This window comes from Geotrypetes seraphini, chromosome 5, assembly GCF_902459505.1.
Source record: "Geotrypetes seraphini chromosome 5, aGeoSer1.1, whole genome shotgun sequence".
Taxonomy (NCBI): Eukaryota; Metazoa; Chordata; class Amphibia; order Gymnophiona; family Dermophiidae; genus Geotrypetes; species Geotrypetes seraphini.
The window spans coordinates 28,310,532-28,338,033 of record NC_047088.1 but is presented as its reverse complement, the minus strand read 5'-3'; the positions used below and the strand labels follow the sequence as shown (position 1 = coordinate 28,338,033).

Here is a 27,502-nt window from a genome sequence, read left to right as displayed (position 1 = left end):
GGCAAATGACTGCATATGTGGGACTAGTCTTGGTTACAAAGGTAGATGACTATGTTATTTTAACGTGGCACTGGAAAGCACTTCAACACGGATTAATTTAATACGGTTTATGACACACAATAGCAAAATGCTGGACAGGATTTTAACAAGATAAGTACAGTTTCAAATATGCTTTGAATGATATGAACCATAAGAGGAATCTTACAAGTAACTTTAATAACAGCGATTTTTGAGCAATGTTTAAGTCATTGTCTATAATGCTTATGGAAGGAAGGGAACAGCAAAGCGCAATGATAGTTCAATAACTGAGCTAGAGAATGACATGGGGAAAAAAAAAATCTGTCCCTGTCACTGCCCCGTCACCTGACCACCGTCCCCTTCACCGCCCCATCCACCCTTCCCTCTCGCCACCTCACCGCCCTTCAGCGACCCGAGAATCTCCCTCCCTCCCCCTTACTTTCACGGCATAAAGAAACTTAAGGGAGGAAAGGTGTGCAGTCACCGATTGCTCGCGCAGCCTCTTCCTTCCCTCCCTCTCCCTTACCTTTGTGGCACTTTAGAAAATAAACCGATGCCGGCGAAGCCTACCTATGCCGACCTGCAGTCGCGTGTGTATGGACGGAAGCTTCTCCTCTGACGCAACCGGAAGTTACATCAGAGGAGAAGCTTCCGCCCACACACACGCGACTGCAGGGCGGCACAGGCAGGCTTCGCCGGCTTCAGTTTATTTTCTAAAGCACCGCGAATGTAAGGGGGGGGGAGGGAGATAGATTTCGCTGGAAGTAGGTGACTGTGCACCTTCCCTCCCTTAACTGCGGGGACAAGACCATTCACCGCTCCATGGGATGGTGGATGGCCTTGTCCTCGTGCCCGCAGTGAGCACTCCCCCCCCCCATCGTTTCAGCGGGTTACCCGCAGGTAACTACCACCGTGTCATTCTCTAGTCTGAACTGCATTAGCAATGACCTGGGGGTGGCACTGAGCACTTTTCAATTATTTATTTACTTATTTATACTTATTTTAGAAATTAGTCATTTGGTTATGAATTTAAATTTAAATATAATATAACTAAATTAAAATTGAATGAAAGTGGCATTAAGAATATATAGAATACAAAGGTATATTGCCAAGCTATTTCAGATGCTGAGTGGCTCAGTCACCACATGGATTAAACACTTCAGAGAAGAGGCAGGCTTTCACCTGCTTTCCAAAGCAGAGGTGCAAATCTCTTTCATGCATTTCACTGTGGATATCCTGAAAACCGGACTGACTTGGGAAACACTGTTCTATGAGAACACTTTTCTTTCACCTGAGCTAAAGAGTATATCAGATAACTAGGTATTTGAATTATGGCCGAAAGATCTAAGACTATAGATGTCAAATATAATCTGTTACTAGCCTGGGTAACCTGAGTATTATCTCAATGGACCAGGCTACATATACTTTACTTGAGGTGTATAGCCACTGTAAAGCTGATAGTATTGCGAGATCAAAAGAAAAATAAATGTAATCCTCACTCACCCTGCACAGTTCCCCAGGGATACTGACGAGCTTTCATCATCTTGTTCCCTATCTTAAGCTCCTCCGTGCTGCCAACCACTGCAAAGGGTAAATGCGCCTGAAAGACAGTTCAATAAATCCAGGTCATTCTCCTGTCTCATATAGCCTCTTCTGACAAAACAGAAGGAGATGAGTCTCAGGCCTTCCATTCATGAGGGAGAGCCACGGCTCATTCGAGAATTGCACATAAGCGGCATTAGCAAAACATCTCATGAATATTCATTCTGTGTATTTGCATGCATTTGGTACAAGCACCTGCTTCATTTACATGCATCAGTTTTGCAGAAAGCCAGAGCTTTTTGGGAACCCCCTTCCTCACCCTGACGAGGGCTGCTGGTAATGAACCGAGGACAGTCTATTCTTGGTCTTTTTAGACCAAGTATGGAAGGGGCTAATATCCTGCCACCCAACATCAAAGAAGACGTTATCACATAATGACCAGGGCAAGTAAGAGTGTTAACTTGTGCTCAGCCAGAGAGGGCTGATCTAGGGCTAGATTCACTAAAGTCAGCGATCATCGCTAAAAATGTTTTCACAGGTTTAGTAATGATCGCTGCTAACCGACCCGATTCACAAAACAGCCCACCGTGTGTTTTCCCCCTCGATCGTCCATTTTCCAATCCGGCCATGCAAATTAGTAAAACCCCATGCAAAATTGTAAGTGAATCAATTGCTTGGCTATTTACCATCGGGTTTTACTGATCCTAAAACCCAATTGTTGTAGACCTGTAGGTGTCTTCCTGGGTTTGGGGTTTTTTTTCCAATGGCACTAATATTTTTTATCTGTCCCATAAAAATGAAAAAAAAAATCCCCCACCGCTGCCGCAAGCCCTCCCCAATGACCCCCGACAATCACGCGCACCCCCTCCCCCGACAATTGCGGCGACCCACCCGAACCTGAAACAAATGGCAGGAGAGATGCCCACTCCCTCCTGCCATGAAGGACCTCCCCCTCCAAAATGCAGGAGGGATGAACACTCCCTCCTGTCACTGGACGACCCTCTCCCCCTCCAGGACCCCATGCCCCATACCTGGAAGTTGGGAGCAGGGGGTACTAAAAACACCTCCTGCTCCTCCCGTGACGACACTGTGCCTTAGGTCCCTTCCTGGTGCATCATGTGATGCATGGGGAGGGGCCTAAGTCCCTGATTGGCTCAGACGCCTTAGGCTCCTCCTTTGAGCAGGGCCTGAGACATCTGAGCCAATTAGAGACTTCCTTAGGAAGGATCCTAAGGAAGTCCCTGATTGGCCATTTTCCTATCCCAGCAAATTCTTTTCCTGTTCCATCCCTGCAAGCTCTGTCCTCATCTGCATACGCCTCAAACACTTCAAAATCATAAGTGCTTGAAGCTTGTGCAGTTAAGGCAGAGCTTACAGGAATGGGGTAGGGGTAGAGACAGGACAGGGACAGTGACAAAACTCGCATGGACGTGAATAGGGACAAATCTGTCCCCGTGTCATTCTTTAGCGTGGAATTATTCTCCCGATGGAGGTGACGACTGTATCTGAATTCAAGATAGAATGGGACAGGTATGTGACATCTCTTAGGGAGAAGAAATAGCGGATGTTGTGGATAGTCAGACTGGATGGGCCATTTGGCCTTTATTTGCCATCATGTTTCTATCCAAAGCAAAATGAGTCAGCTGAACTCTTCCAACACCCCATCTTAGAAGAACATGGCAAGAAAATGGACTCACAAAGAGAAGAAGTGAGCTGGCTTAATTGGGGAGGGGGGGAGCTCCTGGTACATGCTCAGAAGAATTTATTTTTTTCTTAAGGTTTTCCTGTGTTCTTGAAGAGCAAATCCATTCCTGGCTCCATTGGATATCACCACCAGTGTGTGGCTGACAACCCTGCTGTCCATTAAGAATTCCATTACAGGTAAGTAACCTTGCTTAACTGCAATGTGTTCTGGCATTTGCAATCCTACTTCTTCCAATTTTAAGAAGCCAGGACATGGAATGTCAGGAATGTTTCACCACCATCTAAAACTGATTATGGCTCCTCATCTTCCCACCTAAACCCACTTACCCCCATTCTCTCTCTCTCTGTGGACAACACTCTCCTCTCTCTCTCATCAGCTTGCAATCTTGGGGTTATCTTTAACTCTTCTCTCACCGCCTCTGCTCAGATCCACCAAATTGATAAAGCCCTACGCTTCTTCCTCTATATTACTAAAATCCGACCTCTCTCCTTTCCGAGCACTCTACCAAAATCCTTATCCACACTCTCATCACCTCTTGCTAAGACCACAGCAACTTGCTTCTCTCAGGTCTTCCACTCAGCCAACTCTCCCCTTCAAGCCATACAAAATTCTGCAGAACGACTCGTATTCCATGAGAACGGCCACTCTCGCATTACTCCTCTCCTCAAGTCACTTCACTGGCTCCCCATCCATTTCTGAACACAGTTCAAACTCCTCTTACTGACCTATAAGTGCACTCACTCTGCAGCCCCTCAATCTCTGTCCACTCAGTTCAATAGGCAAGTCCTTTTTATCCATACCCTTCTCCTCAATTGCTGTACCATATGCATGGAACAAACTGCCTGAATCATTACGTCAGGCACCTTCTCTGGCAGTATTCAAATCCAAGCTAAAAGCTCACTTTTTTGATGCTGCCTTCAACTCCTAACTCCCACTCACCATAAAATTACCTATGTCCAACCTATCATTCTCTCTGCAAGGAACCCCCTAACCCCTATATGTCCTGTCTGTCTGTCCAATTAGATTTTAAGCTCATCTGAGCAGGGACAATCCATTGCACGTTGATTGTACAGTGCTGCGTATACTTTTTAGCACTACAAAAATGATAAATATTAGCAGTACAATGTCGAACAGCCAGAACTGGTCCCGTGATCCTCCAGAGACCAAGTCACACCGATTTCTTGCATGTGGGTAAAGTTCCTATTTCAACAATTGGATTGAATCATGTGTTTGGTAATTCTTCTGAAAAGAGATTTTGGCTTTGTGTGATTCTCTGTGCAAAATGTTAATTCCTCAAGGTCAGAGTTGAAGACAAAGTTTCCTTTCAATCAGTGCCTCGTTCAGTTCTACTGTGATAAGATCTTGCAAGATTTAAAACATTGGATTCGGAAGCAAGGCACAATCTGTTCCTTCATTTGTTTAAACTTCCAAGCAAGATTTTTCATGGAAACTCAAGGTCAAAGGGAGCATTTTTCAAGCTTCAAGTTTATTATTTCTTTGATATACCGTCCATCAAAATTTATCTAGATGGTTTACAGTATTTCAAACCAGAAATAAAAATAACAACCACATAACAATTAAATGTGGAGGGGGGGGGGATGTTACAGATATCGTACAAGACTAACATGACAGGGGAGGGAGGTGGTAAAAAAAAAAAAAAAATACATTGAGGTAAAATAAAGTGTAAAAAGATGGAGGGGATGGATAGAACATTAGGAGATAATTTGCCTCTAAAGAAGCGTTTGGTGTTGAAAAACCTGAAATAGATGTGTTTAAATCTGTTTTTATTAACAATAAAGAACCACAAACAAAGGCAAAATGACAGGTAATAAAATTTTGAGCGTTACAAGAAAGGTGACCCCACCCCCAAGAGTTTCAAGTTTAATTAAATTTTGATATGCCAACCATCAACGTGCACCTAGATGGTTTACAAAGCTAAAAAATAAATAAAATAAATAAAGTACTCTGATGTCCTCCTGGGTTACAAAAGGCTCCCCCCTTTGGAGCTGTTTCCTCTGCTGTGGTCCCACCCCTCCTCTGACGTCAGAGGAAAAAGCTCCGAAGATCTATATCAGCTTGAAAAGATCGCTAGCCCCAGCAATCTTATCTGCAAGCTGCTGCTAGTAGGTAAATCGTGTGCGGGAGGCCAGGGGGAACACGCAGGATTCCGGGAAGGGGGGTGCAATCCTTCAGGGGGGAGGGACAGGCCTTCAGAAGGGACAGGCAGGCCTTCAAGGGTAGGGTACAGGCCTTCAGGGGAGGGGGGCCCTGGTGTAGAAGTACACGGAGGGAGGGAGGGGAAGGAGGGTTCAAAGAGACGTGCATATGCTGGACTTTGGGGGGGAAGAAATAATGGGTCTAAAAATAGAGGAGAGGGAGAGAGATGGTGGACAATGGGATTTAGGGAGGGAAGGAACAGAAAGGGAGAGAAGCTGTACACAAGGGATAGTGTGGAGGGGGGGCTAGAGATACTGGATAGGACAGTTGGGAAAAGAAAGGGAAATATGTTGGACCCTGGGGTGGTGAGGAAGGAGGGAGAGATGCTGGATGAAAATGTAGTTAAGGAAAGGTGGATCTGTGGAGGGAGATGAAAAAAAGGAAAGATGCCAGACCTCCTGGGAAGGGAAGGGAAACGGAAGGGGAGGACAGGGATGGCAGATGGATGGTTAACACAGAGAAAGAAGAAAGAAGGAGACCCTGGCAAGCAAGTTGTCAGAAGACAACCAGAGCCTGGGACCAACAAGATTTGAATAATGACCAGACAACAAAAAGTAGAAAAAATAAATTTTATTTTCTGTTTTGTGATTACAATGTGTCAGATTTGAAACGTGTATCCTGCCAGAGCTGGTGTTAGACCACAAATGTGAGCTAGGATTTAACAGAGAGAAGAAAAGTCTTTTTTGTTAAGAACATAAGAATTGCCACTGCTGAGTCAGACCAGTGGTCCATTATGCCCAGCAGTCCGCTCACGCGGTGGCCCTCTGGTCTAAGACCAGCACCCTAACTGAGACTAGCCCTACCAGCGCATGTTCTTGTTCAACAGAAACTTGTCTAACTTTGTCTTGAATCCTTGGAGGGCGTTTTCCCCTATATTGTTTATTTTGTTTACACCACAGCACAAGTGTGGGTAGGAGAGGGCAAAGGGGGTGAAGAGGCTATAAAATAAACCCACCAGGATGTTTGAAAAAAAACACCCAATTGGGCAGGAAAATTGAATCGAATCAAAATTTTTTTTCCTGAATCGGGCAGCACTACTGGTGCTTTTTAAGCAGTACTGACTGTTACTGAATCTAGGCTCCAATTCTGGCCTAAGCTATTTGTGATATTCTCTCTGCAGGTGAGGGGAAGAGAAAGGGGTGCAGAATCCTGGTTTGGGCAATAATGATTTTCTGAACAAAAGATATAGTCAAAGGTTGCCTGATTTTCTGGGAAATGATATCCTTAGGTATTTGAGTGGTTTGATACAGGGCTAGATTTGCCAATGTATGTTAATAGAAATTACGCTTGTAATTAGTAAACAGTGTCTCATGTGATAAAACACATTAGTAAATCTCTCTCATTATTTGTAACCTCTGAGTGATGACTAGGGTAGAAATTCCTATTTATACAGTAAGTTAATACATTTTCTCCCTCAATATTCGCAGGGGTTAGGGACAGAGCCAGCCCGTGAAAATTGAAAATTTGCGAATAACTTTTGGGCTGGCTCTGACCCACCCCCGCCTCCCTCTCGGCATCCCAGACCTTACCTGGTGGTCTAGCGGTCTTTTGGGGCAGGAGCAATCTTCCTACACTCCTGCCCCGTGCAGATCACTCATAGAAAATGGTTGCTGTGAGTTCCCGTAGTCTCTCAAGACTATGATGGGAATTCACAGCAGCCATTTTCTATAAGTGATCTGCACAGGACAGGAGCATTGAAAGATCGCTCCTGCCCCGAAAGACCGCTAGACTACCAGGTAAGGTCCAGGGAGGTCCGGGAGGGAGGTGGGGGTGATTCCGGTTTTAGGAAACCTCTAATAATCAAAATCACAAATCCTAAAACCGCAAATTGGGAGGGGAAGGGAGTGTACCACAATTTATATGCAATTACATTTGAGACCTACTATATGCACTTTCAGCCTTTCCCTTTAGTTTCTAAAAAGAGTTCATATGCTATGTCACGCTTGTTCTATTTTCTGAACTTCCTCTTTAAACTTCATCATATGCACATAAGACCCATACAAAATATGTCAGACAGACAATGACATACCACCTTTCTGTGGTACAACCAAAGTGGTTTACATATTATAAACAAGTCCACTTTCCAATTTTATTCCTACACCAAAGGCTCTATATTTTTGGTTTTGCAGCCAAGGATTCTCTGGGCTTACTCCAGGCTTCCTGGAACAGACTACTTTTGCTCCTACATGTACAGTCTCCATTGGAAGGCTGTTCCTTACATCCATTTCCCTTTCTGTTACTGGATTTCCTACACCCAACTATCATTGTTGTCCTCAGGCCAACTCAATACAGGGTAGAGAATGACATGGGGTCAGAATTTGGCCCTGTCCCCGTGGTTAACTGTGGGAAACCATCCCCATGTCATTCTTTATGGAGAGAGGAAAGAATCAGAGTGTAAATGGGCACATCCACCAACCCTCAAGCCTTGCATTGAAGAATACTGGTGTAGAAGGACCGAGGATGAGATAGACGCTAAAGAATGATATGGGATGGTTTCCCGTAGGGATGAACGGGACAAATTCTGTCCCCGTGTCATCCTCTAGGGAATGGAAGATGTGACCTGATCATAAAACCCAGGTCAACATATTTGCATGTGGGTCTGTTCCAGTGGATCTGTATATTTCTAGGAGACAGGGCTTGGGCTCAATCATCAGGTCACATTGAGTGAACACAGGTTGCTCCAGAGGAGAGTATCAATCAGTGCACAATGCTGGCTAGATTTAAGCCAAAGAATTACAGAGTTCTTGGAAGAAACATGAAAAAGGGGGAAATACTCCCAAACTGTTGCAAATGAGGGTTCATAGCACTGGACACCCCAACCTTGGCTTCAACTGAACTGGAAGCCCAGAAGAGCAGGACCTGCTTTCCTTTATACACTTTCTCCCGTTGAAAAATGTATATGCTAGGGAAGAAGTAAAAAGTTTGGGAGCTACATTTATGCTTAGTTATCCCTGTAAATGTTTAATCAGATACACTGGGACAAAATATGGTTGTTTTTTTTTTTGCTCCTGAGCACCTTTGTAGTTTTCTGGACACTAAGGGCTCCTTTTTCGCGTTAAATTCCCGAGCGTGCTAGCCGCTACCGCTTTCTTTTTAGGAGGTGGTAGATTTTCAGCTACGGTAATTTTGTGCGTGCACTAAAAACCCTAGTGCACCTTCGTAAAAGGAGCCCTAAGAAAATGCAGTAGAGCAGTCTAAAAGGAAAAATACTGGTCGTATAGTAATACGTTAAGCCAGGGGTGCCCACACTTTTTGGGCTTGTGAACTACTTTTAAAATGACCAAGTCAAAATGATCTACCAACAATGAAATTAAATTAAAAAAACACATAAAGCACACTGAAAGGCAGAGAAAATGTTATTATTCATATTCCGGGGGCAGATGACTCTATGCAATGTCACCTCAGTAACAACCATACAAAAATAGACAAATATAACTCCCTCCCTTTTTACTAAACCGCCATAGCAGTTTTTAGCACAGGGAGTTGCGCTGAATGCCCCGCGCTGCTCTCGATGCTCATAGGCTCCCTGCGCTAAAAAACGCTATTGTGGTTTAGTTAAGGGAGCCATAGTGCAAAATATAGATAGCAGATATAAATTCTCAAAACGGACATTTTGATCACTAAATTGAAAATAAAATCATTTTTCCTACCTTTGTTGTTTGGTGATTTCATGAGTCTCTGGTTGCACTTTCTTCTTCTGACTGTGCATCCAATCTTTCTTCCCTTCTTTCAGTCTCCTGTATGTTTCCTCTCCTCCAGACCTCATTCTCTCCCCCAACTTTTTCTTTCTGTCTCCCTGTTCCCCCTTCTTACTGTCTCCCTGCCTGCCCCCTTTCTTTCTTTCTCCCTGCCCTCCACCAAGCTACTCGATTTGCCGCCGCCATTGGGGAACAGCCCCCAAGCCACTGCCACCCCAAGCTCTCCCTGCAGAAGCGTCGCGCAGACCAGCATTCTGCTCCCTGACGTCAATTATGACATAGGAGAGGAAGCTCCGGGCCAACCAGGCATTTCTCCTCATTCCATCCAGCCTGAGCCCCATCTCCCCTTGATCCAGCATTTCCCTTCTGTGTCTGTCAGAATTACCATTCCACCTATTTTCCAGCATCACCCCTTCTTTGTGTCCATCTCACCTATATCCCTATCTCACCACTTTTTCAGAATTATTTGTCTCTATCCTTGTCTTTACCCCATGTTCACCATTCACCATGTTCAATGTCTTATCTCCCCCCTTTTCAGCATTACTTCTATGTTTCTATTTCACCTCCTCTTTTACAGAACTACCTCCCTTCAGCATTGTTCCTCTGTGTCCCTATCTCCTCTCTCCCTTTTCAGCATTGCTCCAATCTGTATCCCCATCAACCCTCCATTTCAGTATTATTCCCTCTGTGTGCCAATCTAGCCTCTTTCAGCATTGTCCCCGTTTTCAGGATTTCTCCCTCTATGTTAAACCACCACCACCCCTGCTTCAGCATGTCCCCTCTGTATCTTTAACCTTATTCAGTAGGTCCTGCTTACCCTTTCTCTTCTTTGTGACACTATCTCCATTTTCAGCTTTTCCCCACTTTTCCTTTGTTACTGCACCCTGTAGCCAGAATCTTTCCATCCTCCCTCCACTCCGACCCAGCCCGGTATGACATATTTCCTTTTGTTTCCCTCCCCTCTCTCTTTCTCTCTCTCGTTCTCCTCCCTCACCCACGAGTCCTGCATCTGACCCTCTCCCTTCCACCTGCATCCAGCCACACATCCTGCCCTGCGGCCCTCTTCAGCAACTCGTCAGCAACGGTGATCAAGACAGGCTGCCGACATCGAGGCCTTCCCTCTGCGAGTCCCGCCTTTGTGGAAAAAGGAAGTTGAAACAAGCGGGACTCGCAGAGGGTAGAAGCTTGTGTCGATCGCTTACTTCTGACGAGTTGCCAAAGAGAGCCGAGGAGCAGGGGGTGTGGCCGGATGCAGGTAGAACGGAGAGGGCCAGATAAGAAGGCTGCTGGAAGAGGTAGAAGCTCCGGAGCATGACACCGACCCCGGCCAGGATGATTTCTTTTTCAAGCTGCTGCTGCTACCGCACCCCCCCTCCCCCGAAATGACAAAAAACAGATTAAAGTGGATGCCCGGTCTTTGACGTCGGGGAGAGGAAGGCTGATCGGCCTGGTAGATCAGGACAGCAACACGAGTTGAACCCGGAGCCCAGGATGAGCTCCGCGATCGACTCGCGTTGCTTTCCCAATCTACCGGTTGATCCCGATCGACGTATTGGGCACCCCTGCGTTAAGCCATTTCATCATGTATTAATGCCTAGAAATATAAGATCTCCTTGTCTTTTTCTTTATTGTTTTTTTCCAAGGTATTGAGGACTTAAGAGTTTAAAGATATGAATATTTTCTATGATTATCTACTTTAGTTTACTTCTGATTTGTTTCCTTAATTATTTTCCATATACTCTGTTTTCTGTAAAAAGTGGATTTATTTTGAAAGAGCATAAATAAATAAAAAAGGAAAATGTACATACTGTATGTACATTCCTTCCCTCCCCATAATCACCAACTATATTGCTAGTAACAGCTGATGAGCTGCCAGGTCACCGAGTAATTAAAGCTGCCTCAGGAGTCTGTAGTCACATCAATCAAGTCAACCTTGGCTTTGCTCCAATCAGCCCCGGTCAGATGCAGGGCACATGAGAACAAACAAAAGCATTCCAGAGCTTCAGCATTTCATGTATCAGTTTTGGATTTCCAAAAAAAAAGAAAAAAAAAATCCCTTCAGCTACAAATTACTTTGTAGGTAATTCACCCTATTATCAGCAAGAAAAATATTTCTAGTATAACTGTGGGGTTATTAATGGCGTTTGCATTTGTACCAAGTTAATTCCCTATTTCTGCCATCGTGTTCCTTGAAGTAAAGCACAGATTTCTGATCATGTTCCTCTCCAGCACGTATACCACCGACATAATGCCTGAACCAAAATGGTGTGTGCTACCATTGATCTCACACCTTCAAGCCGATGACATGGTTCCATGTATGGGAAGCACTCACCAAGCCAAGGCAGAGACTCAATTATCCTCCCACACCCCACTTCCAGGAATTGAGCAGTGAATAAATAAGGAAAAGGTATGCTACTGGCTATATCAAAGTCAATGTTGCATCCACTACCTACCTAGGAGTGGTCATTGTTATATATACAGTGGAACCTTGGTTTACGAGCATAATTTGTTCCAGAAGCATGCTCGTAAACCAAATTCCCCATAGGAAATAAGGGAAACTCGCTTGATACATTTCTCCCCCCCTCCCCCGAGGCCAGCAGCGCTGCTCCACCACCCCCCCCACCCGAGAACCGACATTGCTCCCCCACGCATGAACCGGCACCCCCGTGCCTGAACAGCAATCAGCCTTACCCCATCTGGCACCAGCACGCAGCCCACAGGACATGCCAGTGAAAAAAGTTCCTGCCTCTTGCCTGGGCCTTGAGCATCTGCACATGCTCAAGGCCTTCTGGTTCTCGGTTTCTCGATTTGTGCAAAACATTCTCGCAAATCTTGTCTCACAAACCAAGCGTTGACTCGATTTGCGAGCACCCCCCTCCCCCCATGAACTGGCACCCTCCGCCTGAACAGTACTCAGCAATGATTTTGAAAGAGGTTTTGGTCCACTTATTTCCCACAATGATAGCCTGGTCCCTACAATCAGTTGAATATTATGAGCCTTGTGAGAAAAACTTGTATGTAATGGAAGCCATATCAGAACTCAGAAGTTAACCCGTGTGCAGTAAGAACTTACATTCATGGTGCCATTGATCTCTGCCACCGTTTCGTCGTCTGTGGGGAACTGATAGATCTGCACCCCATTGCTGACAAGCTCGCTTGTGATTTTAATCTTGAATTTTGTCAGTTCACTTTTGGAAATGGCGTCAGATTTAGCAATAACAGGAATGATGTTAACCTGGTCAAGGGAAATCAGCATTAGATTTGCAATTAAAAAAACTTCAATATAAAACTTTTCCCACCTAAAAAAGCCACAAGAGCTACTGCAGGTTCAAATATCTACACAGTGAATGGAGAGAAAAAAAAAAGGGGAACTAGTGCATTTTACCTCATGAGTTACTGCACACCTATTGAAGTCAAATTTTCAGTAAACATGCAGAAATGTATTGAAAATAAAAGGCAACAATACATGTTACCATACCCTAATAAAACTGATAATGCTTGGTGGAAAATGTCTCGGGGGCATGGGCATAGTTTTCCCCCATCCCCTCCCTGCTGCTGCTAACAGAGATGCCCGAGCCCCGTCAGCCACAGCTGTTCTCTGCCGGACCTCCCGCCATGAAAAGAGTAGCAAGAGGCATGCAGGATGCCCCGGCTTCAGACTCTGGCACTTCCATGCATAGTTCAGTTCAACACTTGAACTGAGCACATGCACAAGGGCCGGCATACAACTATTCAAACTTATTAAAGCACATGCAGACCGAAAATTGCAGGGAGAGCATAGGAAATTGGAAGACTGAACATCAGTGGTCTCAAACACGCGGCCCGGGGGCCTCACGCGGCCCGCCAGGTACTATTTTGAGGCCCTCGGCATGTTTATCATAATCACAAAAGTAAAATAAAAAACAGTTTCTTGATCATGTGTCTCTTTAGCTATAAATGACAATATTATTATTAAGGCTTAGCCAGAAGGAAAGATTTATAAACTATAAAGAGTTTTACCTCATGCAAATCATCATTTCTTTAATAAGACAAACTATTTTTTCTGAGGCCCTCCAAATAACGACAAATCCAAAATGTGGCCCTACAAAGGGTTTGAGTTTGAGACCACTGCTGAACATCGAAACGGTAGATGAAATTTAAAGTGGAGAAATGCAAACTGATGTACATTTAGCTTAGTTAAGTTTCTATCTATCCAGTTGTCCCCGAAGAGCTCAGAATGAGTTACAGGTTAAACAAACACTTAATTATAGTGAAGTGGGCAACTAAATTAATTCCAATTTAAAAAAAAAACAACCAAAAACACCACTTTAAGGGGCTAAGAGTCTCTAACTGACTAAAGAAAAAGCCTCAGGTCTTGTGGTTTAGCTTATTAACGCTCCACCTCCTCTGCCCTCATCATCGGCAAAAAAACTTTCGTCGGTAGTGACTTAGTTAACAGGTTACAATTTACACAGGATTTGTCATGGTTTCAGTACAAGTTTCCGATATGACTTTTTTCCTAGCTAGACACATATTAAGGGTGTAATGCTAATAAACAGTTTACGGGTTACAGTTTACCGTGCAAGTTTTCCAGTACAAGTTTTATTCAAATCATAATTACTTGATGATAGGATCCATCTTAGGAGTCAAGCACCCAAGAAAAATATCTGTGTGTCATTGTAGATAATATGCTGAAATCTTTCACTTAAAGTGTGAGGTGGCAGCAGCCAAGAAAGCAAATGGATATTAGGAATTACTAGGAAAAGAGATGGTAAATTAGACTAAGATTATTATAATGCTCTGTATTGCTCCATGGTGCAACCTCACCTTGATTACTCTATTCAGGCCTGGTTGCCATATCTCAAATATACACCAGAATTAGAAAAGATTCAAAGAAAAGCGACCAAAATGATAAAGGTGGATGAATTCTTCTCATATGAAGAAAGGCTAAAGAGGTTAAGACTCTTCAGCTTGGAAAAACAGACGGCTGAGGGGGATATGATAAGAGGTCTACAAAATCCTGAGTGGCGTAGAATGAGTAAAAGTGAATCAATTTTTTTACTCTTTCAAAATACAAAAAGACTAGGGAACACGCAATGAATTTACATGGAAATACCTTTAGCCCAAAATAGGAGGAATTTTTTTTAACTCAAAGAATAGTTAAGATCTGGAATTCTTTACCAAAGAATGTGGTAACAGTGATTAGTGTTATTTGGCTTTGAAAAAAAAAAAAAAGGTTTGGATGAGTTCCTGGAGAAAGAGACAGGGCAGGATTAATTCGTCGAGGGCCCCTAGGCACACAAGTACACTGGGCCCCATGCCCCACCCCACCCTACCATGCGCCCAGGCGGAAACCGGAAACTGCGTCAGAGGGAAGCTTTGGGCCAGCAGCACCGCTTGCACAATTACAGCTCCCGTTGCCTTTCTTACCCGCGTTGCTTGTTTGTCTTACTTTCCGTCAATGCCGATTGGGGTGGGGCCCGCGTCGCCGATCGATGCTGGAGGGGCCCATCGCCGTTTGGGAAAAAAACAATGTTGATGCCCTCCTTCATCGGGGCCCCCTTGACCATTTCGGGCCCTAGGCACATGCCTACTTGGTCTATTGGTTAATCCTGCCCTGGAAAGAGACCATAGTCTGCTATTAAGATAAGACATGGAATACTGCTACTATTTGGGTTTGGGCTAGGTACTTCTGACCTGGATTAGCCACTGTTGGAAGCAGGAGACTGGGCTAAAAAGACCATTGGTCTAACCCAGTATGGCTACTCATATTCTTAACAAAATTATTTGACAAAATTTAGGGCTTCCTTTTTATCCTTTCACTGAAATGGTTATGTTTTGTTTAAATTTCTGAGTCTATTTTACAAGATGTGCGATAGCATTAGAGTTTAGTAACATGTATTATAACTGCCTCGTTTTCAATACATTTCTGTACATTTACTGAACTTTTGATTTAAAACAGGAGTACAGCGATACTGTTAGGTACTCATTTTCAGAGCAGATGAATGCCTCACAATGGCTATAAAGAACCCATCCATCTAACAAAAATGTCCAAATCTCGATTTTGGAAGTCAGAAGTCACACTGCTGTACATCCAAACAGCAAGGGGGCATGTTGTGGACATATTTTGGGTGCGACTAGGAGGACCCAGAACTAGGTCATCCAACAGATGTTCGAACAGACGCCCGCGTCTAAAGAGGACGTTTTTATCTAAAGCTGTTTCAGTCACACCCACACGTTACACAATTTGAGGAGCTGACCACTGGAGTCAAGTTCAAGTTTAATAGTTTTTTTGATTAATCGCTTAATCATATTTCTAAGCGATGAACAGTTTAAAATTACAATTAATGGGAGAAAATACAATACAAAACTATATATAATGATATTTGGGATTAAAAGTTTAACTTAACAAAACTCATATACACAAGGAAAGAGGGGAGGTGAAATACAAAATCAATATAGAAAAGTAGAACAAAAAGGGAAACAAATAAAAGGCATAATATGATACAGAAAAAATAATTTGACTTATGGACTTAAATTAATTACCAAAGGCATCTTTAAAAAGGAATGTTTTTAAATTACTTTTGAATTTTTCCAGATCCTGCTCTTCCCTTAAATAAATTGGAAGGGCGTTCCAAGTCTGTGGTGCGGTAACAGAGAAAATAAATTGCTGTCTTGTATTAATAACCTTAAGAGACGGAATAGTTAGTAAATTCTGTTCGTTGGATCTCAAAGTTCTATTTGGGGAATAAGGAATTAATAATTTATATATAAATGCTGGGGTTTTATTAAGGAGAGATTTGAAAGTGAGTATGCATAGTTTGTATGTTATCCGGTGGGTAACTGGAAGCCAGTGCGCATTTTTTAAGAGGGGTGTTACATGATCAAACTTCCTAGTTTTAGTTATAAGCTTAATGGAAGCATTTTGAATGATTTGTAGACGTTTTATTTCATTCAAAGAGATTACCTTAAAAAGAGCGTTACAGTAATCAATCTTAGAGATCACCAAGGAGTGAATAAGAATATTAAGTGATTTTGAACATAGAAATTTTGAAATTGATCGAATTTTTCGTAGTCTGTAAAAGGTAGTTTTAATAATGTTACTAATGTGATCATGAAAATTCAGTTTATTATCAAAGATCACCCCTAAGATTTTTATATTGCTAACTAATTGCAGGGGGACATTTTTTATAGAAACAGGAGCGGCTGCTGTCCCCCTCCCTCTCCCCTGAAAGGGAAACCAGAAAAGAAAGTCAGGATCTGCAACAGCTGCTGGTATTATGGCCATTCGGAATGATAAAGCAGAAAGAAGGTCAAAGGAGCAGCCAAGTGGTTAGTGTAGTGGATTGTAAATCAAGACAGGAAGGTTCAAACCCCACCGAAACTCAATTTTTTTTAGCGGGGGTGGGGGGGGTCTCCCCTCCAGAAACAGAAAATAATATGGATGTTTTGTTTGGACATTATGAACAGGACATCCCAATTCTGACTTGGGCATTCTTTCAAAAATGCCCTTTAAAAGTACATTCTTATTTGCCTTGGTTTTCTTATGTCTAGGAGGAAGGGGGGAGGGGGGAATAATCTAAGTAAACTCCCATCAGGCTACACTGACCCCTTCCCCTTTCACAAAGTCATGTTACTACTACAGCAATGTTACTTACCGTAACAGTTGTTATCCAGGGACAGCAGGCAGCTATTCTCACTAGTGGGTGATGTCATCAGACAGAGCCCCGGTACGGACGTCTCACAAGCACGTGTTGCTTGTAGAAACTTAAAGTTTCTAGATGCCCGCACCGCGCATGCGCCGGTGCCTTCCTGCCCGGAGATCCGGGCGTGTCTCCTCAGTTCAGGTAGCTAGCCTGAGAAGCCAACCCAGGGGAGGTGGGTGGGACGTGAGAATAGCTGCCTGCTGTCCCTGGATAACAACTGTTACGGTAAGTAACATTGCTTTATCCCAGGACAAGCAGGCAGGTATTCTCACTAGTGGGTGACCTCCAAGCTAACCTCAGTGGGATGGAGGGGGAGTTGGCGACTTAAGAGAATAAATTTTTCAATACTGTTTGGCCAAACTGTCCATCCCGTCTGGAGAGAGTATCCAGACAATAATGTGAGGTGAATGTGTGAACCGAGGACCAGGTGGCAGCCTTACAAATTTCCTCGATTGGTGTTGATCTGAGGAATGCTACTGAGGCTGCCATTGCTCTGACCTTATGGGCTGTGACCTTACAAGGAAGTGATAATCCAGCCTGGGCATAGCAGAAAGAGATACAAGCCGCCATCCAATTAGAGATGGTGCGCTTTGATACGGGTCTTCCCAACTTGTTAGGATCGAAGGAGACAAAAAGTTGAGGAGTGGTTCTGTGTGGCTTGGTGCGATCCAGGTAGAAAGCCAAGGCACGTTTACAGTCTAGAGTGTGAAGGGCCGATTCTCCGTGGTGAGAATGGGGCTTAGGGAAGAATACTGGAAGTACAATGGATTGGTTGAGGTGAAATTCGGAGACCACCTTAGGCAGGAATTTCGGGTGAGTGCGGAGGACCACCTTGTCATGATGGAATACTGTGAATGGTGGATCCGCCATCAATGCCTGGAGTTCGCTGACTCTGCGAGCGGACGTAAGGGCTACAAGAAAAAGCACTTTCCAGGTGAGATACTTAAGAGGGGCCCTGTTGAGTGGTTCAAACGGGGGCTTCATGAGACGGGAAAGGACTACATTGAGGTCCCAAACTACTGGGGGTGGTTTGAGAGGAGGGTTAACATGGAAGAGTCCTTTCATAAATCTGGCGACCACCGGATGGGCCGAGAGGGGTTTCCCTTGTAGGGGCTGGTGGAACGCCGCAATAGCGCTCAGGTGGACTCGTATGGATGTGGACTTGAGCCCAGATTGAGATAGGTGTAGGAGATAGTCCAGCACGGAGGATAAGGAAGCTCGCTGAGGTTCCTTTGACTTAGAAACACACCATGAGGAGAATCTGGTCCATTTCTGGGAGTAGCATTGTCGAGTGGCGGGCTTCCTGGAAGCTTCCAAGACCTCCCTCACTTCTTGTGAGAATTGGTGAGGGGTTACGTTGAGAGGAACCAAGCTGTCAGGTGGAGAGACTGCAGGTTGGGATGAAGTAGTGATCCTTGATGTTGAGTAAGTAGTGAAGGAAACACTGGAAGTGGTACTGGTTCCCTGCTGCTGAGTTGAAGTAGGAGGGAGAACCAAGGTTGTCTGGGCCACCGAGGAGCTATTAGAATCATGGTGGCCCGTTCGAGTTTCAGCTTGACCAGAGTCTTCTGGATCAGCGGGAATGGTGGGAACGCATATAGAAATCGTTTCCCCCAGTTCAGTAGAAAAGCATCTGCCTCGAGGCGATGAGGAGTGTAGATCCTGGAGCAAAACTGAGGCAGTTTGGAGTTGTGGGGAGCCGCAAAGAGGTCTATCTGAGGCGTCCCCCATTGCGTGAAGATTTGGTGAAGGGGACTGGAATGGAGAGTCCATTCGTGCGGTTGTAGCAGACGGCTTAGCTTGTCTGCTAGGACGTTGTTCTCCCCCTGGATGTATACTGCTCTGAGTATGGCGTTGTGGCGCACCGCCCAGTCCCAGACTCGTAGAGCTTCCTGGCAAAGGAGGGCCGAGCCCGTGCCTCCTTGCTTGTTGATATAATACATGGCGGCCTGATTGTCTGTGCGAATGAGGATTACCATGTCGTGAAGTAGGTGCTGGAAAGCTTGGAGCGCATTGAAGATGGCTCTGAGTTCCAGTAGATTGATTTGGTGTAGTCTTTCCGCACTGGTCCAGAATCCTTGGGTGCGGAGACCGTCCAGGTGGGCCCCCCATGCATAGTTCGACGAATCGGTTGTGAGAACTTTCTGATGAGGGGGAGAGTGCATCAGCAAACCTCTGGATAGATTCGAAGAGGTCATCCACCAAAGTAGAGACTGCCGAAGAGCAGGTGTGACTGAGATGTGTTTGGATAGTGGATCGGACGTCTGATTCCACTGTGATGCCAGGGTCCACTGGGGGATCCTGAGGTGGAGTCTGGCAAAGGGTGTCACATGTACTGTGGAGGCCATATGGCCCAGGAGCACCATCAGTTGTCTCGCCGGTAGGGTTTGGCGAGTAGACACCGACTGGCAGAGATGAAGGAGGGACTCCATGCGTTGCAGGGGCAGGAATGCTCGGAGTCGGGTGGTGTCCAGGACCGCTCCGATGAAGGGGAGGGACTGGGTGGGTCGTAGATGAGACTTGGAAAAGTTGATCTCGAAGCCCAAATTTTGGAGGAAGTAGGTTGTAGCCAAGGCCGCCGAAGTGACCTCTGGGGCTGACGGGGCCTTGATGAGCCAGTCGTCGAGGTATGGGAACACCTGTAGACCCCTGTCCCGGAGTGCTGCGGCCACTACCACCAGGCACTTTGTGAAGACTCTGGGGGATGAAGATAGGCCGAATGGTAGCACTCGATACTGTAGGTGCAGATTTCCCACCCGAAATCTGAGGAACTTTCGGGAGGCCGGGTGAATGGGGATGTGAGTGTAGGCCTCCTTGAGATCCAGGGAGCATAACCAGTCGTTCTGCTCGAGGAGGGGGTATAGAGAAGCCAAAGTCAGCATGCGAAACTTCTCTTTGACCAGAAACTTGTTGAGGGCCCGAAGGTCTAAAATGGGTCGCAGGTCGCCCGTTTTCTTCGGGACGAGGAAGTACCGGGAGTAGAACCCTCGGTTCAATTGGTCTGACGGGACCGGCTCGACAGCCCGAAGCTGAAGTAAGGTTTGGACTTCCTGAAGAAGGGCGGTCTGCGTCGAGCTTGAAGGATACTCTCTTGGAGGATGGTCCGGGGGGACCCGGTGGAATTGAAGAGAGTATCCTTCTCTTATGATGGTGAGGACCCATAGGTCCGTGGTTATGGCCTCCCATCGATGGTAAAAAAGATGGAGGCGGCCCCCTATGGGAGAGGCCGAGGTTATGCTCCCGGGAGGGGCGTCAAAAGGGCTGGGGAGCCTTAGGTACAGCCGGTGGCTGAGGTTTTTGCTGAGACTTCTGGGGAGGTTGTCTCTTCGCAGGCTGTCTCGCAGCAGGCATTTGTCTGGGCATGTAACGCCGCTGGTAAATCAGGGGTGGCCTGGAAGGTCGAGACTGTTGAGGTTTGGGTTTGGGCCGCAGGATGGATTGAAAAGATTTTTCATGATCCGACAGCTTCTTGGTAACAGTTTCGATAGACTCATCGAACAGGTCAGCTCCAGCACATGGTACGTTGGCGAGTCTGTCCTGGAGGTTGGGATCCATATCGATTGTACGGAGCCATGCCAGGCGACGCATAGCTACCGCGCTTGCGGCGGCGCGTGCCGAGAGTTCGAATGCATCGAAGGAGGATTGCATCAGCTGGAGGCGTAATTGGGAGAGGGAGGCTACCACTTCCTCGAACTCGAATCGAGCTTGGTTGTCTATGAACGGAGTGAACTTGCGGAGCACCGGCAAGAAGAACTCCAGATAGGAAGAGAAGAAGAAATTGTAGTTCAGCACCCGTGACGCCATCATGGAATTTTGGTAGAATTTTCTACCAAATTTGTCCATCGTTCTCCCCTCTCAGCCCGGCGGTACAGAGGCGTAGACCTGGGAGGGATGAGAGCGTTTAAGGGAGGACTCGACCAGTAGGGATTGGTGGGAGAGTTGAGGGCCCTCAAACCCTTTATGGTGCACGATGCGGTATCGAGCATCGAGTTTGCTGGGGATCGCCGGTATGGAATACGGTGTTTCGAAGCACTGCATGAAGGTCTGGTCCAGTAATTTGTGCAGGGGGAGCCGAAGCGACTCCGTTGGAGGGTTAGGTAAATGCATGGTGTCCAGATACTCTTTGAAGTATCGGGAGCCCGTGTCAAGGGTCACATCCAGATCATCCGCCATTTGTCGGAGGAATGATGAGAAGGACAATTGTTCCGCCAGCATCGGTCTGTGGGACGGGCTGGAGGAGGAGGAGGCCTCCAGGTCCATGGACATCGGGGAGTGGCAAGGAGAATCGGGCACCGATGTCTCCTCGTACTCCGGGCCCCCCGGGGGGGACACCTCTGATGAGGAGTATCCCCTACGTTGCAGTTTTTTCTGCGGTGACACCTCCGAATGGCGTGAGGAGTGCCAGGATGAGTGTCTCGATCGGTGCCCGTCTCGGTGGCGGGACGGGGATCGGGATCGTCTGTGCATCGCATGGTCTCCCGAGGCCCCCAAGTGGATAGGGCTGGAAGCGGTGGATCGCAACTGGGTTTGCGATGCGGGTTCTTGCGATGCTACCCAAGTCTGGTAAGGAGTACGGAGGAACTCTTCCTGACTATGCCCAGGGCTTCGAGTATCGATCGGAGGTCTGGTCCCATGTTGGCGCGGAGGCGTAATGGGTTCTAATGGCGGCATATCGGTAAGCGAGGCTTGCCGCATGGGCATCGCCGCCCTCCCCCGTTCGTCCTCGTCGGTTGTCGAGGTCGAACGGTGTGGGGGAGGGGGAGGGGGCGGACCGCCCCTTTGGACCGGTACCGGGAGGTCACCCTGTATGGCAGCGATGAGCCCGGGTCCGATGGTCTGCATGAGCTCAACGAATTGAGCTTCCAGCACGGACCGTAGCGAAGCCGATAAGGAGGGATCCGCACCGAAAGGGGGTCCTCCTGCACGGACATCGCGCTCCTTCGAGGCCGAGTGCTTCTGCTTAGTAGCTTTCGGCACTTTGATGACCACTGGTGGCACTGTGGAAGGAAGAGGTACCTGAACCGAGGAGACCGGGGCAGGCACCGACGTCGAGCTCGTGGATGGTGTCGGGGTGAGCGATGCCGGTTTCACCACACTCGATGCAGGAGGGGTCGATACCGGTTTAGCCCGAACCGGGGAGGTATCAGATGAAGTGGAGGCTGAGGGATCCTTAGCTGCGTCCATCTTGAACATCGATTCCCACAATAGGCAACGCCGCTTGAATGAGCGTGCCGTAAGGGTAGAGCAAGGCCTGCACGATTTCGGGATGTGGTCAGGGCCCAAACACTGCAAACAGCGCCAGTGAGGGTCCGTGAGTGAAATCGCGCGTTGGCACTTGCTGCACTTTTTAAACCCGGTGATTGGCCGGGACATAGGCCGGAAAATCTCCGCCGCGAGGTCGAAGCCAGTGGGCCTGAGCCACGTGGCCGGCCCGTTCGACCCGCCGGAGGAAATAATCTTCTTTTTTTTTTTTAACTGAAAAAGAAAAGTACTGTTAACTGTAATTAAAAGAAAGCGAAAACGCGGACAAGGAAGGCAAATTTAACTGAATTCAGCTAGCGCATGATGAAGTTGAACTTCTCAGCTCCGCGGAAAAGAAAGAACTGAGGAGACACGCCCGGATCTCCGGGCAGGAAGGCACCGGCGCACGCGCGGTGCGGGCATCTAGAAACTTTAAGTTTCTACAAGCAACACGTGCTTGTGAGACGTCCGTACCGGGGCTCTGTCTGATGACATCACCCACTAGTGAGAATACCTGCCTGCTTGTCCTGGGATAATATTTATTATTTCTATAGCGCTGAAAGACATACACAGCGCTGTACATTCTAACACACAATAGACAGTCCCTGCTCAGAAGAGCTTACAATCTAATTTAGACAGGACATTTCAGGGTTGGGGGAGATTACAGTGGGTCTAGGTATCTGACAGCAGTGAGTGGGACTTAAGAGTTGAAAGCAGTTTTAAAAAAAAGGGGGCCTTTAAGTTGGATTTGAACACTGCCAGGGACGGAGCACGATGTATCGATTCAGGCAGCCTGTTCCAGGCATACGGCGCCACAAGAAAGAAGGGACGGAGTCTGGAGTTGGCGGTGGAAGAGAAGGTTACAGATAAGAGGGGCTTGCCCGATGAGTGGAGATCACGGGGGGGGGAGCATAGGGGGAGATAAGCGAGGAGAGATATCGGGGAGCTTCAGAGCAAATGAACTTATAAGTCAGCAAGGAGTTAAAACCGTTAAGCTTTTTTTTTTTTAATATAAAATCGATGCCCATGGCGGTATTAGCACTTAGAATTCCTATGAGCATCGGAGCTAATACCACCGTAATAAAAAATCCTAACACATTTCACTTTATTACAGATTATTAGTTGTGTAATCTAGTACAGTAATATTTGTTAGATGATGGGGATTGGTGGTGGGGATATATAAAATATATAAATGTTTATTACCCAGGTAAAGAAACCTTTATACTTCACGCTTATATGAATTGTAGACTTTAACTGTTTTGTCCATGGTTTTGATTTAATCTTTTTATTGAAAACAGAAAAAAAATAGCAGTACAGTATTTTCATCTTAGGAGGTAAAATGTGGAGGTTTGCTTTCCCTCCCCGAAAATATTTCTCCTAAGTAATCTGCTCAATATATACAAAATCATATACCAGAAGAATGGTATTCCTGCCACCAAGAAGCCAAAACTTCTATCCTAATTTAAACATGTTAGTACATCATCCTGTGTACTATCGCTTTACTTGGTGAATCTCACAAGAAGCTAGCATGGTGCACTGTACAGAGAGCATTTAAATTCTTCTAGAATCACACTGGTCCGTGTGCCTGCCTGAATCCATCATCAGGTACCTAGGCCGGTCCAGAAAGTTTAGAATGTGTACAGGAAAAATGTGATCACCTGTCAAAGGATGAGAACTCCTCAAAATGTAAATACAAAATCATTTGCAGTCACATGTATTAAATTATACTTTTAGATCGAGAGAACAGCTCAAACATAATAAGAGAGTCTCAGCCTGTCAAAGTTACACAAATAATGAGCCAAAATTTATCTCTTGCTCTGAAAATGTCAGATGCTGCTTCACAATCAAAGAGAAAAAAAATAACCAAAAAACACAAAACAATCACCTTCTGGTGAACGATTCTGAAATACAGGCTGCAAGATGGTATGTTTGCCTAATGACATATATTAGGATTTTATTGGCCACCATTTTGAATAAATCCATCCATGACAGTATGTAGTAAGAAAAATCTGGATATTGTCTAATGCCCATTAGAGCAGCAAAAATATCCAAACAGTACATCGTGTATTACAAACACATTAACTAACCAAAACTGCTTATCGCACTGACTGGTTTCAAAAAAAAAAAAATAAAATCCTGAGAAATCCGTGAAAGTTGAGCAACCAACCATAAATCAAATCAAGATATGAAAACTATTAGCATCTCATCTCCTTCCACAGAGAAAGAACGGCTACTGTTATCAAGTGTGCAGTGTTTTCTCGTCTATTTATTCACTTGGAAGCGCTCTCCAGGCTGCTTTCCTACTTTCAAAGCAAATGCTATATTTCCACTACTTGTCCACTTGCCCCAACGGGAACGGCAAGTTGTAGAATCTCCAAGCTTTCCCCCCCCATCCCCCCGGTATCTTGTCAAGCCTTACCTTACTGTCCAGCTTCTTCATGGTCACCAGATCCAGGGATTTCAGCGAGTGGCCTGTGGGAGCTATGAAATACAAGCAGGCGTGGATACGGGAATCATGGTAATTATGTAACACTCGCTTTATCTTCAGCTCCTCCTGTAGGTAGGATTCAAACTGGGCGTCAATGAACTCGACGATGGACTTGTAGCTTTGAGGGACGGAAAAGAACCAATGTGAAATGTAATGACACCATTACCTGTACTCTTAAATAGATTCTGTGGCTGAGAAAGATGCATCATTAAAGCACTTTCAAGGTCCTACGAGGAATCAGAGTACCATATCGGAGACAGGCTGTCTTTGTAATTTGCCTTTAAGGTCCTTCAGGGAGCCTACTTCATCATTCCTCTCCTAAACAGAAATCAAGCATTCAGAAACTTGTTGCAGGTCCTGCCCTTTGGGACCCTCAGTAACTGTACATAAGCCCAACTCTTGTGCTAGCACAGGGTTGCCCAAGTCCGGTCCTCGAGATCTACTGGCAGGCCAGGTTTTCTGGATATCCGTAATGAATATGCATGAGAGAGATTTGCTTGCACTGCCTTCTTGGTATGCAAATCTCTCTCATGCATGTTCATTGCAGATATCCAGAAAACCTGGCCTGCCAGTAGATCTCGAAAACTGGACATGGGCAGCCTTGTGCTAGCACCTCACTATCTTCAGTACCTACCCTGGTACTAGTATGATACCCTAGAACAGGGGTAAGCAATTTCGGTCCTGGAAAGCCACAGCCAGGTCTGGTTTTCGGGATATCCACAATAAATATGCATGAGATGGATCTACATTTCAAGGAGATAGGGCATGCAAATCCATTCCATACATATTCATTGTGAAAACCTGACCTGCCTGTGGCTCTTAAGTATCGGAATTGCCTACCCCTGCCCTAGAATACTTATCAAACCTGGCTAGTATTTTGATAATTATCTCTGATATTTTGCTGCTGCTACTACTACTATTTATCATTTGTAAAGTGCTGAAAGGCGTACATATGAAATCTGACAATATCTCAATGATCCCGTGGGATTAGAACATGAGTTATGTGCTTTGTAACCATTTTTTCTCATTTTATGAATGCTCTGTGCATTAAATGTATTCTCTTTACACAGAGACTATTTATCACATACAGTTTGCCTGTATGCACTATGGATCATTCTCTCTGTTCATATTGTTATTTAACAGCTGGACACAAGTCTTGAAAAGTATTCTTTCAGAACGATGGTAATACAGAATCTGATGACAGATAAAAACCACAAGGCACATCTAACGGGATGGTTGGATAGGCTGGAGTGGGCTTGGACGGCAACTTCAGCATTTGGAACTTAGGACAATACCAGACTTTACAGTCTACGGCCCAGAAATATCAAAGAAGAGACAAGTTAATCTAATCCTAATTGCAGTTTTCGGAAATTAACTAAGACCACTTTGTTCGATAAGTTTATTACTTAAAGAGTTTTATTATTGAAATTCTATTTTACAAATATTTGTATTTTTTACTGTATTATTGTATTTCACCGACTGTCCAGCTCTTTTTAGTGTAAACCGCCTAGAACTTTTGGTTATGGCGGTATAAAAGAATAAAGTTATTATTATTAATTGCATATTTTTTAATGGGTATAATTTATGGGCAGACTGGATGGACCGTTCAGGTCTTTATCTGCCGATATTTACTATATTACTATGTTACTATCTTCCTTTCTTGCTGTAATGCTCATGTCTCACTCATTTTCCCACCGCTAAGGATGCTCTGTGCTTCCTTGAACTCAGAGAGCTTCTTTTCCTCCACTGGGAAACCATTCTATACACTTGCGATACTGCTATGAAGACAGGTTTCCTTACTGTTCTTTACAATCTCTATAATAACCAGTTGTTCTCGGCCAAGTCCTACAAGATCTTCAAGCTGGATGAATTTTCAGGACATCTGAATATGCAATGAGATTGATTTGCATTTGATAGAAGCAGCGCATACTAATACTCTGTTGCATATTCATTATGGATAGCCTCAAAACTCAAATGACTGAGATTTTGCTCTGGAACCTTTCCACTACAATACTTTTAACTCATAATCCTAGGAACTAATCCCTGCACTTCAGAAGAGGTAAATTAGACCATTTCTTAATGTATCATCAGTGAAGCGCATTAGGTTCACGCTCAACTGAACAGTCCTTGCTCTCCAAGCCACATTTCTCATCATTTCCCTAATAAAATCTCTTTTGAGGGTCAAAAGAAACAAGGTGAATGATTTAATCTGTTCCTCTTTATAAGAGAAATAAGGCTCCATCAGTTCCATCTTTAACCAGGACTAAGTAAGAGTTATGAAATAATATCTTGTAATCGCATCAACTTGTACGGTGCTTTCTGCATCTCTTTTTAGCAGCTGCCGACTACCTGTCTTCTTTGTTGATCTGGTCCCCAAAGCCCACGGAATTCACAATGGTTAGTTTCAGGTGCACGTTACTCTCATGGAGGTCGTACGTGTTGGATTTCAACTGTACCCCAGGCTGAGAATGTGATGTCGGGTCGCCTTCAAACTTGGTGTTGAAAAGTGTGTCCATCAGTGTGGATTTTCCCAATCCGGTCTCTCCTGAGAATATTAAAAAAAAAAAAAAATTGCTCAGATAATTTTGTCTACTCTCTCCCTCCAATTCACTTCTTGCCAGTTTCCCAGCAGCAGGAAGCCTACGGCCAAGAAAATCAGAACTGGTTGAAACACATGAAAAACTACCCTGAAAAAATAAATGACCAAAGATTAAAGCTGGTTGAATTATCTACACCTTAAAACAGATAAATCTTTCTCACAACTGAGTTTTGGATATAAAGAATCCTATGAGGAGGGAAAAAAAAAAAAATTAAAGAGAACTCTCTAGGGCTATTTTGGGAGAGGGAAGTGGCAGACTCTGCTAGGGAGAAAGAGGGAAAGACAAAAAAAAATTAAGATTAAAACAAG

The 27,502-nt window shown here is 45.2% G+C and overlaps 1 protein-coding gene across 9 annotated transcripts in view; it reads right to left on the bottom strand.

The window, feature by feature from the left end:
• The window catches only part of SEPTIN6 (septin 6), a 97,595-nt gene that overhangs the window by 26,051 nt on the left and 44,042 nt on the right, over window positions 1–27,502 (bottom strand). For all 9 annotated transcript variants that reach the window (XR_004539512.1, XR_004539511.1, XR_004539513.1 and 6 more), the window contains 4 exons: window positions 26,944–27,139; window positions 24,526–24,712; window positions 12,254–12,415; window positions 1,522–1,618 (listed from right to left, as the gene is read on the bottom strand). Coding sequence is in view for 6 of the 9 variants with exons in the window: in XM_033945104.1 (XP_033800995.1) it covers window positions 1,522–1,618; window positions 12,254–12,415; window positions 24,526–24,712; window positions 26,944–27,139 (642 nt within the window). In the remaining 3 variants the exon portion in view is untranslated. The remainder of the gene's footprint in view (window positions 1–1,521; window positions 1,619–12,253; window positions 12,416–24,525; window positions 24,713–26,943; window positions 27,140–27,502) is intronic.